The 18,146-nt window shown below is 40.2% G+C and overlaps 1 protein-coding gene across 2 annotated transcripts; it reads right to left on the minus strand.

Annotated features, from left to right (window-relative positions):
* Nucleotides 1-307: 307 nt before the first annotated feature.
* SLC18B1 (solute carrier family 18 member B1) lies at nt 308-17,794 on the minus strand. 2 transcript variants are annotated; one of them, XM_027898969.1, is made up of 14 exons: nt 17,700-17,794; nt 17,099-17,235; nt 15,919-16,014; nt 14,228-14,301; nt 13,388-13,535; nt 10,474-10,630; nt 8,891-9,027; nt 7,209-7,310; nt 6,150-6,241; nt 5,096-5,191; nt 3,334-3,408; nt 1,801-1,894; nt 1,653-1,699; nt 308-418 (listed from the first exon to the last, which is right to left on the minus strand). In XM_027898969.1, the coding sequence occupies exons 1-14, from the start codon at nt 17,743-17,745 to the stop codon at nt 352-354; spliced, it is 1,368 nt and encodes a 455-aa protein (XP_027754770.1). In that variant the 5' UTR covers nt 17,746-17,794; the 3' UTR covers nt 308-351. The 2 variants fall into 2 exon arrangements, with proteins under 2 accessions (XP_027754770.1, XP_027754771.1); XM_027898970.1 differs by lacking the exon at nt 1,653-1,699.
* Nucleotides 17,795-18,146: the final 352 nt, after the last annotated feature.

Consider the following 18,146-nt stretch of genomic DNA (forward strand, 5'->3'; position numbering starts at 1 on the left):
AGGTACAGAAAATCATGGTAGCAAAATAGTAGCTTTACCCAAGAATAATGCACAGTATGCATGAGTATAGAAACCAGACATCTGAAAACACATCTCTTCACATACAGTGGTGCACTGTACATGGAGCACAATTACACAGGCTGACAGCTGAGGGTTACTCATCACTTATGAGAACTTCCAAAAGAAAGGCAGTCAGTGTTTAGTATTTCAAAACAGTAATGCAGCTACAATTAAACCACAACTGGTTGTTCAATAAGGGATCATGTCCCAGCTCCAGAATAATGAAGCACTGTTAAGTCCAGTCACCTGGTTAAACCACAATAGTAAACAGAGAATTGAAAGTATGTCTGGCTATGTTTCACTGCCCATAAGATGAGTTCTTTCTTCATTATTACCAGGAGGATTTTGCAGGCTGGAACTGGAACTGTTTGCATAAGGAAAAGAACAGGAGAGAAAACACAGGTTACATATGCTCTAGATACTTCTATGCAATACCAGCATTAAAAGCAAAAAAGCATATTACATGCAAAGAGCTATGTGGATCAATGGATTTGGTTCCCTGCTATTGCACCCAACCATGTACTATTTATTCATACTATCATATAATGGTTTGTACTGAAAGTGACCTTTAAAGGTCAGCTAGCTCAACCACCCTGCTACGGGCAGTAACATCTTCAACTAGATCAGGTTGCTCAGAGACATGTCCAACCTGGTCTTGATTGTTTCCAGGGATGAGGCATCCACTACCTCTCTGGATAACCTGGTTCAGTGTTTCACTACCTGCACTATAAAAATTTTCTTCCTCATACTTAGTGTGAATCTACCTTCTTTTAGTTCAAAACCATTACCCTTGTCCTATCTGTACAGGCCCTACTAAAAACCTTTTCCCCATCTTTCTAGTAAGCTCCCTTTAAGTACTAAAGGATGCAATATGTTCTCCCCAGAGCTCTCTCTTTTGCAGGCATAACAACTCCAAGTCCCTCAGCCTTTCCTTATAGAAGAGATGTTCCAGCCCTTTGATCCCTTTTCTGGCTTTCCTCTGGACCTGCTCCAACAGGTCCATGTCTTTCGTGTGCTGAGAGCCCCAGAGCTGGATGCAGTACTCCAGGTGGGGTCTCAGAAAAGCAGAGTGGAGGGGAAAAACCACCCTTGTGATTGTCCAGGTCCCTCTGGATGACACTCAATCCTTCAGGTACGTCAGCTGCAGCACTCAGCTTGGAGTCGTGAAAATCTGCTGAAGGTGCCCTCGATCTTATTATCTATGTTGTTGGTTAAGATACTAAGCAGCACTTGTCCCAAGGCAAGACCCCTGAGGGACAACACTCATCACTGATCTCCACCAGGACACTGAGTCACTGACCACTACTCTCTGCACATGACCATCCAACCATTTCCAGCTCACAGACACCCTTCTGGAGGAAACATCAGTAGGGTTTGCTCATTATTGCCATGGTCCTGCTGCTTGTATAAAATAGGTATTGCCTTGTTTATGTGGGGATTTAGGAAACCATACAGACAAATTATTTAAGCAGTATTTTTACTCCTCATAATTCATTATCAGGTTGGTAATGAGGAAAAAGGTGGAAGCACAGCTTTCAAAGGATTGCTTTAGATGACTGCAAGTAAAATAAAGAATAAATAACTCAGCATACCTTTTCCTTGTTGCCTCGATGATATAGAATATTCCAGTTGTAAGCCCCTTTGAGGAAACAGCCAGTTACAATTGTAATAATAATAACAACTTTATGCAATAGCTTGCAACTACAATAGATACAAAACAAAAAATGTGTTACTACTTACACTTAACAGTGCCCATCCTCCCTGGATGGCTGCAGCCCATTCAAAACCCAGCTTTTCATTTAGAAATCCTCCCAGAATGGGACCTGCAAATGCCCTGTAATAAATCAAAATCATGTACTGGCATCCCAAACAAAAAAGATATCATATTCTCAGAGAACTGTTTTATTGTGTTTTGTGGCTTTCCTTCATAGATTCTCTCACTCTTCTCAACAAAGAAATTGTCTTCCACAGACCTAACTTCCCTATAATCCACAGTAAGTATCAATTCTTTGTTTTCCAAGGCCCCAGTAAATGTGTCTAGTCACGTCCTCAGCTGGAAGGAGGACCCACATCAGAAAGGTGAATGCAGTCTTTTTCAGTATAGGGAACCCATTGAAGACCATGTTCTAACAGAATATCTACACTGAACGATTCTATCATAAGAGAAATTCAAAGTCTGATCCATCAAAACTTCAAGACAAAGTACTAGTGAATATAGGCAGGTGGGGAGGCACATTGTGACAGACATGGTCACTGCAAGGTTGAGCTGTGTATTAACTGCCCTGCACCTTTAATGCCTGCCTAAAGATTCCATGAAAGGTTATGCAGCTGCTGTTTCCTTATGAAAGGTCTTACATGATATGGTCTCTCACTACAAAAGGGACAAAACTGTGTAAAACTAGAGAGATTTCTTGGAAGAAAGTTATATTATAAAAGTGGGCTTGGTAAGAGCAAAAACTGAGGTTTTGTAACTTTATACTACCTCTGTCTGTACTGAACCCTATGCTAAATAAACAGGACATCTGGACAGCTAGAGTTTGTAAAAAATGGTGTAAATTTGTGCCACTGAAACACACCTGCAGCCACAGAGGACTACTAAGATAGATGAAAATATCCTGAAAGTGGCTGTCAACAGGGGCACTATATCACTCCCACTGAGTGACAGCTCTGAAGGGTCACTCAGCCAGTAGCATCTTTCATTCATTTCTGTGTCAATGACGACTAAGTAATAAATACAGACACATTTTGCTAAGCTATGCAAACACACACCCTAAATAATTGCTGTGGCTGAAAAAGAAGAGAAGATTCTACCCTATCACATATAAAAGGAGGAAATGTGGAAAATGGAAAGCAGAATTAGTCAGGAGCAGGCACCTTCTAGCTCACCTCATGTGGGTGGACATAGCTTTGTGGAAAATTAGGGTCCAGATCTCTCTGTACTGAGCACTAAATATTTTAGTGACAAGAAAAATGATCACACAACACAGAAGTGCAAGCAAACATCCACTTAATCACTGCAGCTTTTTGATATGCAGGACAATACATTTCAAGGAAGACAAGTTCAGCATCTTGTCAAATCCAGTTTTACCCTTTGCTGGGTAAAAAGCTTTGTTTTAAAATGCTCACCAAGCACCTGTCTAGCAAAAAAGTTTTTAATCAAGGTTAACACAGTGGCTGCAAGGCAAGACTTCCAGTTACAATGCAGCCAGGTTTTGTGCGGCAACAGTCTCAAACAATCAAACTCTCCTAATTTACAAAAAGGTGTATACCTACCCAAGAGACCACATGGCATTGAAGAGTCCAGACACCAGCCCCAGCAGACTCAGACCTTCTTCAAATCCATTCTCACTGCAGAAAGACAGGTCAGTTAAGAGTAGTACAATACATTATTGTGTCTCAGTCTATAGCCTTTCCTTATGGAGTTTTTCCCCTTCTTTTAATTTGCACACTACACAACTAGTTAACAACCCAAAGAGTATGGTAGAATGTCTGTTTATCCAGTACTTTCTTCCTTGCTGCCTCTCTGGAGGATTACAGTGCTACTCCTCCTCTCCAATTTTTTCTGGGTAAGATCACTAACATCACACCATCACACTCACTCCCCATGTTTCATATACAGCAAGTGTAAAACGGTGACAGGTGGCTTTTAAGAAGAAAATACCTTTTTTCAAAAGGAACATAGTAATAAGAGTAAATCAAGACCCTTCTAGGTCTTTACTGCCAAGCCACAACACAGACCTTGTACTTCGAGCAAGTATGACTCTTGTAGGTGCAGTTGTAAGAGCCAATACAGTCTGAAAATCCAGTGAAAGCTGCTTGCTATTAGTAGTCCTCAGAAGCTGAAATAATCCTTTGTATATGAAATCACACACAGGTTCACCAGATGCTATCAGACCCAATGTCTCATGGACTTCAGTGTGTTCATAGTACTGAGGTACACATTTACAAAGTTATATTGGGAGTATAATGACTGGGGTACTCAGAAAAAACTAAGACAAGGGAGTAGTGGAAGCATTTAAGTGTTACTAGCTGCCTTTGTCTCAGAGGGGTAAAAAAGCCACACTTCGTATTCACCCCTTCTGAGATATGGGATCCGAATCTCACCGAATTATTGATATGGGTCAGAACCAATTCACTGTGTGTGTGTGTGGGGAAGGACTGGGCCTAGACCTGCAGGTACAAGGTATGCCTGTCTTATCACATAAAGCCTGCTGAGAGCACATGGTCTGTAGCTCAGAGGGCCAGGTCCCTGAGAGCACATGGCAGAGCCAGAAGGCTGCAGCTGACATGGCTGAGCCCATGCAAAGCACACAGCATCACTGAAGGCCCTATAGCTGGGCTGTCAGTCAAGGCAGACCTGCCTGGTAGCCCACCGACACCACGCCCTTGGAGTCTGTAACTGGCTACAGCACACCTCACTCTGGCCTGGAAGGCACTGCCCGGATATATCTGCCTGGGAGAGAAAGATGAACTATATAAATACACTCCATGTGAGCGCTCTCTCTCTCTTCCCTCCTGTTGCCTGCACCACGTGAATCGTTGAATCTTGTCAGTAACTATTTTTCCTTTTCTCTCTCTCCTTCTTTCTTTTTTCTCTCTTTGTGCTTTTCATCTGTCTTCTTCTTTTACTCTTTTCCTTGTCTTGCAGGTAACTTAAAACAAATGAATTGTGTTTTACTAAAGCTGGTTTATGGATTATTTATAGGGGTTGTCTTCTGTTGAATGGGTCTTTGTGCTGGGTGTTTTAGTAAAATGTTTTTCTTCAGTTATATGTTATCTGTTATATGTAAAACTATTGTCAAAATGTCTTATTTTTCTCACCAAATTAAAGAAGATTTCTCTTAGAGAAGAGTGTGTGGCTCTTTCTTCAGATGCGAATTCAAGGTTATAATGAAACAAATGGCTTAGAAAGTCTTAAATAATATGTAACTGCTGCGGGCAGCTTACGGCTTAAAATCCAGAGCATAATACCCCTGAAAAATAGCTGCAGTTTCCTACTGCCAGTAGCATGAAAGAGTTGGACCAAGTTACTTACTATGCACATTGCAGTACTTCTGGAAACACTGGAATAGCACTCATGCCAAGGGAAAGGCCAATCAAAACCAGCACTAGCACAAACATCCACAGCTGACTGAAAAAGAGGCATTCAAAATAAGTTAGCTGCTTAAAACTCTTTTCGAAGGACCCCACTTAACTGACGGCTGTTATATCAGCATTTCATGATTGATCAGCAAATTATGTTTGTTGAAGCTAATACCAAGACTTGAAAAATACAGTTCTTTGCTTTAAAAAAGGACTTTTTAAAAGAATGTGAAGAACCTGCGCTCAAATCACATATTTTCTTATCAAATGGAGTTTTGTTGGTAAGTTAAAAATCGTAAGTTGATTTAACGAGGACCACATAGAGAAGAGGTCAACAGATAAGCTTAACTCAATAATGCATCTGTCCAAGCTCCATACTTGGTTTGTTGCAGAAGTGGAGGATTTTGAAGCTAAAATTTTGTAGCCTAGGATATTATAAGCAAATAGACTTAGCTAAAGAATATCGAAGACATCACTGATTTCTTTTTCTCACCATTTCAAACCTGTCATCTTGCCAGTTTCAATATATAATCTCCTTTAAAAATTAGGAACCTAAGAGGAATTCTACACATTAACAATCCTATCATCATCTTTAACAGATTATCTAACCTAGGACAAAAGGATTCCACAGTTGTTTTGTAAATGTAGTAGAGTGTTTTGTTGTGAATTAACTCTGAGACATATGGCAACACAGCATTCAGGTGCAATGGACTTTGTCTTTACTTAGGTAGATGAAGACAAAACTATAATCTAGCATTTCCTCAGTAAGCTACACATAGAAAAAAATCATTATGAGCACACTTAACAGTAAAAAGCAAAGGAAAAGGATCTATTTTATGAAGCTGTCAAATCTCTGTTTGCAGATGCTTTCACTGCTTTACACTCAGTTTTATGCTAGACATAAAAGTGTTTCATGGTCAGAGGTGCAAATTATAAACTTGAGGACGTACATGATATGGTTGAAAACATCACATAAGGGGGCAGGCTCAAGAAGAGGCAGTTATTACCTTTCAATGTGCAATACTGGAGCAGGTCCTAACATGAAAAAGCACAGTGCTGTCAGTAAGCCTCCAGCTATCAGCAGCCACTTTCTGGTGTACTGTGAAAGACAAGGTATGCAATTTAAAATTGTGAATTTGTAATGTAGCTATTTTGTCTTTCCTAATATTACTGCTCTAAATCTTTATCTGAAAAGTATGACCCCTGAAGAGACCATCATTACAGAAAAAATGGGAATTCAAGTTTCCCTGCCAATTCTGAACACCAAATAGTGAATCCATGTTTCCTCACTGGCAATGCAATCACTGGCAGCAGTTGCTTAACGAAGAGATTTCTTTCTGATACCGAGCAATAGTGCTTCTCTGTTATCGAAGTATTTTAGGACTTACTCTTCTTTAAGGTATGAAATATCATGCAGCATTGCCCTTAATGGTCCCTTCCATCCCAGGCCATTCTATGATTCTATGTAATTCTCATGTACAAAGACCATTATTACTTTGTGTCAGGAAAACACAGTGTCAGAAAACTGTCACTGTCCTTCAGGCACAGCATTCAAAGTGTAGGTTTCCTTGATCCATTCGCAGTGGCTCTCAACTAGGCAGTTTTAGCCATTTCACTGTCAAAGTCTCTTTCTATGGTGCTGTCAAGAGCTAAAGGACTATAGCCAGCCAGTGTGCTGATCTAATTTGGATATTATACTTTTTAAGAGGTAAAGTCAATACAGCTAAGCAGAACATCTTTAATCCTCTTCTCAAAAGCTAATACAATTAGATGTGGTCAAAAGCAGGGGTAACTGGGACATATTCTCCCACTCTCTATTCCACATTGTCTGGAAACAGACTGTGTGCTTAGTCCACTAGAAAAGCTCAGCACACTTCAACCCGCTTGTCCAACGTCCTTTACTACTTTGGACATTCCTAAATTACCTGCGCCTTGGAAAAGAGACCTTCCACTTGGCAGTAATGGGTGCATGTCCAAGATTCTGAAAGGCAGGTCCCTTTACAGGACCAGACCTACACCATTGCATCAATACGGGAAGTCCTCCATCTCTTCCTAATAATACTCACTGGCAGTTTGTCGCTTACAAGTCCAAGGAGGGGAGAAGACAGGGAATACGAGAGTGCCAAACCAAGGAACACCAAGCCCACATAACCAGTTGGGAGCTTGAACTATGAAAAGGAATGAATAAAACAAAAAACCAAAACAAGCCATACATGCTACATTCATTAGGGGACAATTCAAGAATTATATTTTGGTTCATAATAGTGAAATGCACAATTTTAATCATTTTACTGATACCATACAAACGTTTTTCAAATATTTGATGCCATCAACAGAGTTTCAGTTTCATTGCTTTCCACATGGTAAAACCACCTGACACAGTCACTTCAGACAGTTGAAAATTAGATGGATTTAGTCTTTACTTCTCCAATTTCAGTTTGCTTTGTACTTAGAAAAGCATAATACTGTAGCCATCCACTGTTAATCAGCGCATCTTAAAAGTAAATAGTGCTATAAAACTCAACTGCAACTTTTCCACCAGAGGATGATTTTTATGAGAATGAATAAGAGTTTTTTTTGCAAACACCCCGTGGTCTACACTTTCCTAATGCAGAGATATATTTCTGTAAACACATTCCTGAAACAAAATGTGTAATGAACCAAAAGCACACCAGTCTCTCAAATGAGAGCCTTGACTAACAGAAGGTATTCCAAGATGTTTCATGTGCTATTGACTACATAAATACTCATTATTTCCTTGCCATATGCAAGCACACAATAATAACTCCAATTTAGTGGTTGGAACACCTGCCAAGAAGGTTGCAGTCCTTTCACAGCAAGTATCTGTTAGCACAGTATAGAAGGAAAGCAGAAGAGCCACAGAAGGACACAGTATTCTACAGTGGGATACTTACAGATCCCTCCTGGGTAATGAAAGATGTACATTCACATCTCCATTGATGAAAGCAGTTAGCACCAAGTCCCCTTCACCCCAGATAAGTGCTCTAAGTACAATACTAGATAGACAAAAAGTAGGAGCACAATCACCTGTGAAACACTATCCCTTAGAAAAACAATAAATAAAGCACTCAAAGAGCATTGCTTAATTTCACAGAGGAACTACTTACTTCAAATCCATTACCTTAAACACCACTGGGAAAAATAAATAAATCAAGTAGAAAACAAATAAGTATTAAAATAAATAATAAATAAATAAAATGTAATTTGCCTTTTTAACAAATGAGTGAAGTCAGCTGGCAACTACATACTTGCAATCAGTTTAATTTTAGGATTGCTGAAAAAGAAGGCAGAGCTGTGAACACCGCATTGTGGAAAACAAGTGTTCACATCAAGAGATGTAACACTGTCAGTGACTGTGACAATTTTCAAGAATTCGATTTCAGGAAGGAAGAAAAAGTCCCTTGCTTACAAAACCAGCTGCTGTGTCCTATTCAGAGAAGGTACTTTGTTGTTGAAAGCCAATTAAGTGGAAAAAGCACATACTTAAAGGCCTTACATTTCCTTGTTCTCAAAGTTACCAAGATCCAGCAGGATGATATAGTGTCAATAGAAACTGACTTGTCAGTACTGTGGAAATCAAGTTATTAGGAAATCACACTATTGACAGTTAATTAAAGCAGTGTAATTGGATAAAGCTTAATTTCATCTTGGATATTTAAACCACATTTATAACCAGTTACTTACTATTTAGCAACTCAAGAGTTCACTGCATGTTAGCAGGACTTACCTTGTTTAGAATAAATAGAGATACTGTGGGATCCAAAAAGCCCAAACATGCACTTAGAGAAAATATAGTGAGACAGAGTACTAAGACTTTTGGTAGAAGTATAAGCTTCCAAAAGGATTCCTTGCTAGGGATTGAATCTGTTTCAATAGAAAAGGGGGGAAAATTGCATTATCGTAAGCTCATGACTGATCTTCTTGCTATAGAAAAGAAATCAGTATTTCTCTTTTTCTAGTCCTATTACTCCCATTACATAACAAATGAAAGTCCATAGTAGATTATTATGCACTATATTATTTTTATAGTGAAAAACTTAATTTCACAGGCGAAGAAGAAAAGTGCACAATTTAAATTTCAACACTGCAAATTCCCAACTTGAACAAAGGCATGTACTACTTCAATTATGTGTAAAAGCAGTTACTTCTCTGCTAGTACTTATACAATGAAATTCTCACAGGTATGTCTCAACATGCACACATACATGAACAATTCATATCCAAACAAAGAAACGTGGTTTAAAAGTAAGATAAAAAGATAGTTATTTATCAGTTGAGAGCTGCCAGATTTTTTAAGCAACTAGGTGTTTGAGTCTCCTATATGTCCAATTTGTACTCCAGGAAACTTCTTTCAGATGTCATCATTACATGGCACTTCTAAGTCAGGCTCCTTTCCTGATGCTGTTTCTCCTTTAATAGTTGAATGAGGTCTCAAAGTATACATTAGAACCTAAAGTTCAATCACTCGCATCCACCACCTCAGAGCTAACATTTATTTAACATCTTTTCAAACTGGCTAGTAATATCATGACTCCACAAACTTTCAGAGCTTGGGGAGGTCAGAGGGAAAGCCAGCAGTTGTAGCACATGGTTTATTACTGCAAGTTTCTTCTAAAAGCCAATATACACAATTTTTTTAAGAAGCGTTTTAAAGTTACATTTTCTTTTCTCTATAAAAGAATAATGGAACTGTAACCTTGCAATTACAATCTTGTGTGAAGACATCTTTAAGTTAGTTTTCTGTCCAAGCAGGATCATCTAAAATTTTGTTACATTTATATGACCTCCAGCACTTCATTAAACACCTCATTTATTAACTTTAACGTTCTTTCATGTTAACGAGATTCTGCATAATTCAGTACAAAAAACATCTTTTTTTCTCCCTGTAATTAGTTTCCCCATGCACACTGTTAACTCCTCAAGTATGTCGAGATCTCTTGTTTTAGGCAAAATCTATCTCCAGCTTTTCTTCAACTAGCTGCAATGACAAACCTACATGAAGCAGAATCAACTAGTGCTTTATGAACCCTGAAGCTAAGAAGGGAAAAGAAAACAAAATATATCTCAGTTCACTTCCACAGAGTTCTTAATGTTTGCAGAAATGGGCATGAGGAGCTGCATTCATTTCAGGCCATGTGTACACGAGTTTAGGTTAGCAATAAAACATGGGCCTGATGAAGATGATCAGGTAATTCAACTGCAGCTTTGCCCTCTGACTTGGATCAGACTCCGGAAGCTGATATGTTTTAAAGACACTTAAATACTTGAGAAATAAAGGTGAGTGAAGGAGGTGGGTAGAAGGAAGCTTACCATATTTTGGCAATATGCACATATTCATAGGCACAAAAACCAACACTATACATCCCAGGGTAATGAAAGGGACCTCATAACCAAATGATTGATACAAAAAGCCACCTAAAGGTGGGCCCAGCACCAGTCCGAGTCCTGAGAAAATTTCAAGGCTGCCCTAAAGGATGAAAAAGCAAGCAAAAAGGAAGTCAGTATGTTGAGCAAATACAATGCAACGATACAAAACAACCGATCTGTCTGAGGAGCAGAACCACCTAGGCAGGCTAGTGAAAAGTAAAAAGACACTACATCACTAATGACAACAGCTAGTAGTGACCTTCACAAGGTGGGATAGAGAAAGGGATTTCACAGTTATCCGTGTGACAGTCATGATCTCTTTTGGTTAACTACAGAGAACTGTCTGTATTGCAGCATTCACCTCTCTGCTGTTACTTAACAGATCCCAGTCCTGAGGAAAGGTGAATGCTCTAGTGGCAGAAAGCATCTGCAGGAAAACTTAAGCTAAATTAAATATCTCTCCCACCTGCCATTACACTCCAGCCTGAGGGGAAGGATCCAAACAAACTTATTCAGAGGGGTCATTATCTCATGGGATGAAGTGCATGTGCCAAGTTAAAGCCTTCTCTTCATAACCAACTGTTTTGATTCACTCCTTAGGGGTAGGAAATCATAATGAAATTGCAATGGGGACAACTCAGATTGTTTTGGCTATAATTTAATAATCTGGTGACTTTTATTAAGATACTAATTTGTAAAAGGACAATAATACAATTATACTTACCTCTTGTGTTACAAGTCACCACTGTCAACATCTGCCTCAACACTTAGACCACCAGTAACAGTTGGTGGTAATAACTGCTTACAGCTAAAGTTTTGATAACTTCTGGAACCCAGAATATATAGCGACTCATCCTCATCTTTAATTTTAATGATGCAAGTCAGAGTGGTCAAATGGCCCAAAAACAGGCACAATCAGCAGTAGCCAAGTTCTTTACCCTGGGTCAGCCTAGGGTTGCAGCCTTTTGCTTTCCTAGCAAAGGAAATAACTAGTAACATCATACGACTAGTAAGTTTCAAAATTTCCATATAGATTTGAGACATTTGGGTAAACTTTGAAATGTGGAATAGCTGTTGATTTAACACAATGCTCATTAACCATAAAAAATGTTGATTTGATTTGTGAGACTTTGGTTCAAATCAGGATGTACATCATTCAGCCCTCTGAGTTAATGAAGCGGGGACAGAGGGGAAGTGGAGACATTGCATTAGTACAGATTAGAGGACAAGATAAACCTGATACCGTAAGAAAAGTGAGATTGCTTATGTTCTGAAGTCCATACCACCTCCAGCAGAGGGATCATGATGACATAAGCTGAACTTCCCACTTCAACAAGTGCCTACATTTAATAACTTCCCCATACATTCTCTAGGGTACCAAAGGAGTAAAGGAATTGCTTTTCAGTATCTACCACTGTCAAGAAGGGCAATGAAAAGCAAGGCTAAAAATATCTCATCCACTCTCCCAGGCTTTACAATTTTACTGTAGGATGCACCTTGCTTCAAACCGTCAGCTCTTTGTTCTGCCTCCTGTCTCAGAGCTCACAGTAACAAGAACTCTCCATCATGTCCATTTAAGGACAGTACATCCAAATGAATGAATTTGAAGAGAATTCATTCTCATGCAGAAAAAGACATCGGACCACACAATATGGTAAACAGATCAACATTTATAAGTCATCTGTCTTCTTACAGAACCCTTCCTAGATTTTGAACAAAGGTAGCTGCCAAGCCATGGCTGTGCAGCATTTCTAACTGTGGTCTTGAGATGACCTTCATCACCACATACCATTTTCAGCCACATATCATGGTTATTGTGCTGCCACACCATGATTTCATTTCTTTTTAATTCTGATTATAAGACAAATAACTAAGTCCCTTTAAGTCATCATTACTTACCTATTTAAATTACATCTTAAAATTTGCAAACAGGAAAATTTAAACCTTATTGACTGAATAAATCCAAAACATGATTAAAATATATAAACTGCTTTCCAAAGAAAACGCTAGCTAATCACTGCTGATACAATTTAATATGTTTTTTTTTTAGTTAGGATGACATATTCTTATAGACATTTATTTATAGAAGTAACTATACAGCTTAACAGTTTTAATAAAAGAGCATCAACTCTTCCAATTTTATTTAATGCTCTTAGGTAAGTTCTCAACATTTGTTCACTCATTAAAATTTATTCTAGTTATTTCTGTCAGTCTATATTTGAACTGACAGCAGAATTGATTGAAAAAGAGAAAGCAGTATTTTTATTAAATACAAAATTTTTCCTCCTAACACCACAAAACTCCAACTAAATAAGGGTAATATCTCCGGTTGAAATGAATCATTGATGACCAGAAATACTGCCCTTCAGATTTCATGAAGTTCTAGCTCTCAGCTTCTCATGCATGACTTTTATCAATAGACCAAAAAAAATGAAGCCAAAATTGTTTCCAATTTTGCACCTTTCAGGCATTTCAATCAACACTATTTGAATGAATTTATCAATTTTTTTAATCAACCCATGTGGATCCTTACTATCTACATAGAAGTAGTCACTAAAAGATGTATTAGCATTTTAATAGTCTGATTTCAACTGAAGAGGTAAATACTGACATCAGTGATCAGCTGACTTCAAAGCACAAGCAACTAATATATACTGTCTAATTTACATCTAATTGGAGTTATGCTAAGGTCTAAACTTGTTCTAGGATTGTGATTCTAGATTACAAACAAAGTACGTGGTGACTTCAAATAAGCCTACACATGAGACAACAGATTTTCTCCTCCTGGTTTTTGGCTGCCCACTGGCAATTTATCATATTGCAGGTACTCAGCTCTAACACTGCTTTTTGCACTTACCAGGACAGTAGCTATATTAGTGGGAAATGCCTTTGCAAGGATCGAAAACGATGCTGTCATTGCTGCTGCAAAACTTACTGCATCAATTGCTCTTACTAAAAAGCAAAAACCAATGAACATTGGTCCACTTGGCACCTTGTCCAGCATTCTGGAAAAAAAAACAAACCCAACAGTAAATGGAGTTCTCTCAGGATACAAGCAGTCATATACTAAAGGTTCTGGAGCATCATTTCTTACTCATTAAAGGACATAGCAACAAGAGAGTTAATGCTTCCTATTGTGACATATTTTTGAATCACATCACTGAATACCAAACTATTTCTGGCAGCTTTCTCCTTCTCCCCTTTGTTGGCAAGTGAAAAGAACAAGGAAAACCTAACCTGTGAAAAGTTCCAATGCCATCTTCTGTTGTATTTCATAGCTTTTCCAACCACCTGTGCAAGGAGTCTGATGCAATGTGTTACAGCTACCTAAGAAGAGGTTCTTGCCTTGCTAATAAAACATTTATTTTGTTAAAATGAGTGACTTATCCTCTTCACCTGCCTGGCAAAGCTCCCCATTTGCACTCAATATTTTCAAGAAAAGAGAAATTAAAACGTTATGTAGAAATAGTTCCCTTTTTGCTGCACTTTGGTTTCTCACTGTTAGTGAACTACAGTAGTTATTTAAATTTATAGAACTTTCCTCCTCCATTTTCAAAGTAGTAAACAGACTCTGAAACCTAGTTAGGTGACCTAACCAACACATAAAAGATGCCCAAGACTTTCTAGTTTTGTTTTGTGTCCATCTTTTCATATGGATGAAGATGATCAGAAGACAAATGCAACAAAAATTACTCACCCAAACAGAATGGTCACACATCCTGAAACAAACATCCCTGCCACAAACATGAATTTTGCTCCAATACGTGTAAGCTGTAAATTAAATACCATTTTTCACACATTAGTATTTCAAGGAAAGATCAGAAATCTTCCAACATAAGTTAGTGTTAAGAAATCAAACATTATGGGCAGTTTAATAGGACATGTAACTAAAAGATCTGGAGATACTGCTTCTGCTGGTATACCTTTATGCAACACTGAACCTAAAAATACTCTGAATGGTTAAGTGACTTAATCCAGTCTTCAGAATGGTAAGACAATGCTGCAGTTAACTATGTCACAGCACCATGCTGCAGCTTCTGCAGCGCAGCAGGTTACAGCAGCAGTCCTCATTATAAACATTCCCCCTCCAGCACCATGACTGAGGGAAGGCCAGCAATACCTGTCACATATATGACTGAGGAGTCAATGGAAGCTAATTTTAAAACAAATTTATCACTACTTTTAATACCACAAAGCTTTGGCACGGGAAGCACGGTAGCTTCAGGCCTCCCCACTCACTACCAGGGAAAGGACCCCACCTTTCTTCATTTCACACTCTATCAGTAGAGTGAAGGACAATGGGAGGAATGCCATAAAGCTAACTCAATTCTGTAACAAAGTACATTTGAACTTCTAATTACATGCTGCAACTTCCCCTAAGGGCAGCAGGTACTTCAGACTCCTTCTTTTTTCAGACCTGGACAAAGTCCCTGCCTTTCAGCCATTATTACTAAAGCCTATATTTTGCTAAGTTTCATTGAAATCCCCAGGACCTCTGATTGCTGCACTGTCCATGCCTATTGAAGCTCACTTCAGCTGTCTGCAGTGAGGATGGCACGCTCGCTCCCCCGTAAAGTACTTAGTGAGGGGTTGTGCCATGGCTGAATGCCATCATAGGCACCAAGACTTGGACTTGGCAATGGCACTTGCGTGACACTTTGATGAGCCACCTCACCACCAGGGAAAAGCACTCACAATAGGATCAGCAAAGAGGTTGCCTGGCCAAACACAGAGAAGATTTTGACTCTGCAGCAGCCCCAGCTTACAGCCCTAGCCAATAATGCGTAGACAGCAGTGCTCCAGCACATAAACAAACAGTTTTGTAATTTATTTGTAATTTCTCCAACATGAGAAAATTCCTGAATCTATGGGAAAACTCAAGTTGCAGGAACTGGAAACGTTTATCTTATATTACTATAATGAAGTTGAAGGGGAAACGGAGTTAAGCAGCAGAGAAAATAAAAAAAAAAAACATACCAGAAAAGAAGAAGGGGTGCAGCTAACTAAAGAAGAAAAAATAAACAAAACAAAAACACATTAAGAATGTCGCCAAAGGCAAACAGAATATACAAGTGCAACAAATAAAACAGGGATAGGGGAAAGGAGGTAACAGAAAGCAGAACTGATCATCAGATTATTCAGATTACAAAGCTAACAGAACAGTTACCAAAACAGCTACATGTCCATCGCACTATGCCACCTCAAGAACTACAGAAGAGTGCTGACAAGACTTAGATCAGATTCAGACTGGCCAGACTCCAATTAGTGCAGACACGAGCCTGCAGGAGTGCAACTGAAGAGACATCTTTTTTCTCAACCCTAAAGAACTGTCTTCATGTATCAACCTGTGTCAGAATAGAAATAAGTTACAGCTTCAATTATACTTACATAATTTCCCAAGATTAAAGAAGACAAGAAATTGAACAAAGCAAAACATCCAAAAATCAGGCCAACAATGGTGTTACTGGCACCTTTTTTTATTGCCTGCAAAAAAAAGATCACAACCATGTAAAGATGAAGTCAAATTCTTAAGGTGAATAACATTCATGCTTTGTACATTTAATTTTTTTTAATTGTGTATTAATGCAGTTAGAAAGCAATTTCCTTTCTCAAAGGCAGTAGGGGCTCATAAGGTAAAATATCACAGCAATTTAAAGACACGTTGGACTTCTAATATGCAATTAAGAGAAAAGCCATGTTCATTCCTCAATGAATGCAAAAATGTGTTATTTGCTGAACAGGTGGAAAGACTTTATATAGGTGGCTTCAACTGGTGTGCAACAGTGTGTGCAACTCCAAAACTTCGATCCTTTGCATGGTGAGAGGGCAGTAAACAGAGATATCTGTTATCTTCGCTGTAACATGCCTCCCTATAACAAACACCAATTTCTTTACTTCCTTTGGTTGACAAAACACATTTACTTGGACATAAGCAGTACACAGGAATATTTAGAGAAAAAAATCATTTTTTTGTAAATACTCGGGAACAATTTGATCATGAGAGAAACGGACTCCTGCTGCAAAGGCACCATGACCATTTTTTTTCATCCTATATTTAAACATTGTATTCACTCCACATAAGCAGAGTTTTTTGTTTTGTTTTTTTTTCCCTGAGAGTTGCTAGGTCAGGAAGTTAAAACAGTTAAGGATGGCCCAGCATGAGTTAACAGAGAGGTAGCTAAAAATAAAAAGTCATTGAGTGGTTAGAGCACTGAAATGCAAGTCAGGACACTGGCAGAGTTTAATATCAGCTCTATGAAACTACTACAGAACACTGAGCAAAGAACTATTTCATGTTCTCCAAGAATCCACCTTCTATCGCGTATTATTAGTTTGCTGTCACCTCTGTAGTCATAGGGAAGATTAGTCCACAGACAGGATCCAGGTCACCATCATACACACACAATTTATGCCAGCATCAGGCTACCACTGAATTCCCACAATTAAAAAGCCTTCACTCAGAGCTTACAGCCAACCATAAAGGTCCCATGGAGTTCAAGATACTTCTAAAAGCTTCAACATGAAAAAAAAGCAGTGTAAAGAGTAGCTGACTAAGTTATTTGTTTACCTCTAAAGGGAAAAAGGGTCCCAGGATTGAGTAGCACATCATTGAACTGAGGTTTATAGAAGCTGCCGAAGCCAGTGTAAATAGCTGTTCCCTGGAAAACCGCCCTGATTCCTCACCAAGTGCTTCCGCACCACCATCTAGAAATACAAAACAAAACAACAACGAAGTATTAACTCCCCGACAGAGGGGAACGATTTGCAAATCAGGTTGGAAAATTAAACGCTGCACAAAAGAACTTCTACCCTCCCTGCTCTGAGAATTAAATCAAGCGGCGCTGCACTTTTTCCCCCTCATGCAGGAGCGTGGACTTTGCCGTGCGGGCGGGATGTGCCCGCCGCGGTGCGGTTCGGTTCGGTGCGGTGCCAGCCGGTTCCCTCCCGTCAGCCCACCCCGGACGCGCCTGGCCTCATGCGGTGCTCTCTCTGCCCCCACTGGGACAGCCCCGGAGCGCGGCCCCGCGGCGTTCAGCCCCTGCAGGGTCCTGCCCCGCTCCCCTGCGCTCCCGCTCCCTTTCCCGTCCCTGCCGCAGCGTGCGGAGCCCGCGGGGCAGCAGCTGCCTCCCTCCCCGGGGAGACGAGCGTGGGGAGCCCCCGCCTCCCACCTGCGGGCCGCTCGCTGCCCGCGCCGTCCGCCGCCCGGCTGCCCATGGGGCCGGAGCGCCCGCCCGCCACAGCCGCACCGTGCGGCTCCTCCCGCCGGCCCGCCTCGGCAGCGGCCACCGGCCGACCGGGCACCGGGGCCAGCGCCAGCCCGGCCGCCGGCACTGAGCATGCCCAGCCCGCCGGAGCGGGACCGTGACAGGGTGTGCCCGGCCGGGAGTGCCCGCCCGGGCCGGGACAGCGACGGGAGCGACCTGCCGGCTGCCGGGGGACGCTGCGCGTCTGGCTCGGGGGAGTCACGATACGCTCTTAAGACTGACAGGCCGAGAAAGGCCGCCGATCGCCCCCTACACGGGCTCTAGCAAGCTACAGGATCCATAAAACAAGCGCCAGAGCATAATGACAACGTTGGCACAAGAATTAATAGCTATTAACTGGCCAGGAGTAAA

The sequence above is a fragment of the Empidonax traillii genome, unplaced genomic scaffold, assembly GCF_003031625.1.
Source record: "Empidonax traillii isolate 1590-97213 ecotype Southwest subspecies unplaced genomic scaffold, ASM303162v1 scaffold631:size1259156, whole genome shotgun sequence".
In the NCBI taxonomy this organism is placed as follows: domain Eukaryota; kingdom Metazoa; phylum Chordata; class Aves; order Passeriformes; family Tyrannidae; genus Empidonax; species Empidonax traillii.

What these genes read in the sequence shown, in the direction of transcription:
- SLC18B1 (XM_027898969.1), bottom strand. Translation starts at nt 17,745, where the DNA reads ATGGGCAGCCGGGCGGCGGACGGCGCGGGCAGCGAGCGGCCCGCAG. An exon ending in TGTGTGACCATTCTGTTTGG is followed by an intron (nt 13,536 to 14,227) that starts GTGAGTAATTTT and finishes TTTTTTTTCCAG; the next exon opens with AATGCTGGACAAGGTGCCAA. An exon ending in GTGCATATTGCCAAAATATG is followed by an intron (nt 9,028 to 10,473) that starts GTAAGCTTCCTT and finishes CTATTGAAACAG; the next exon opens with ATTCAATCCCTAGCAAGGAA.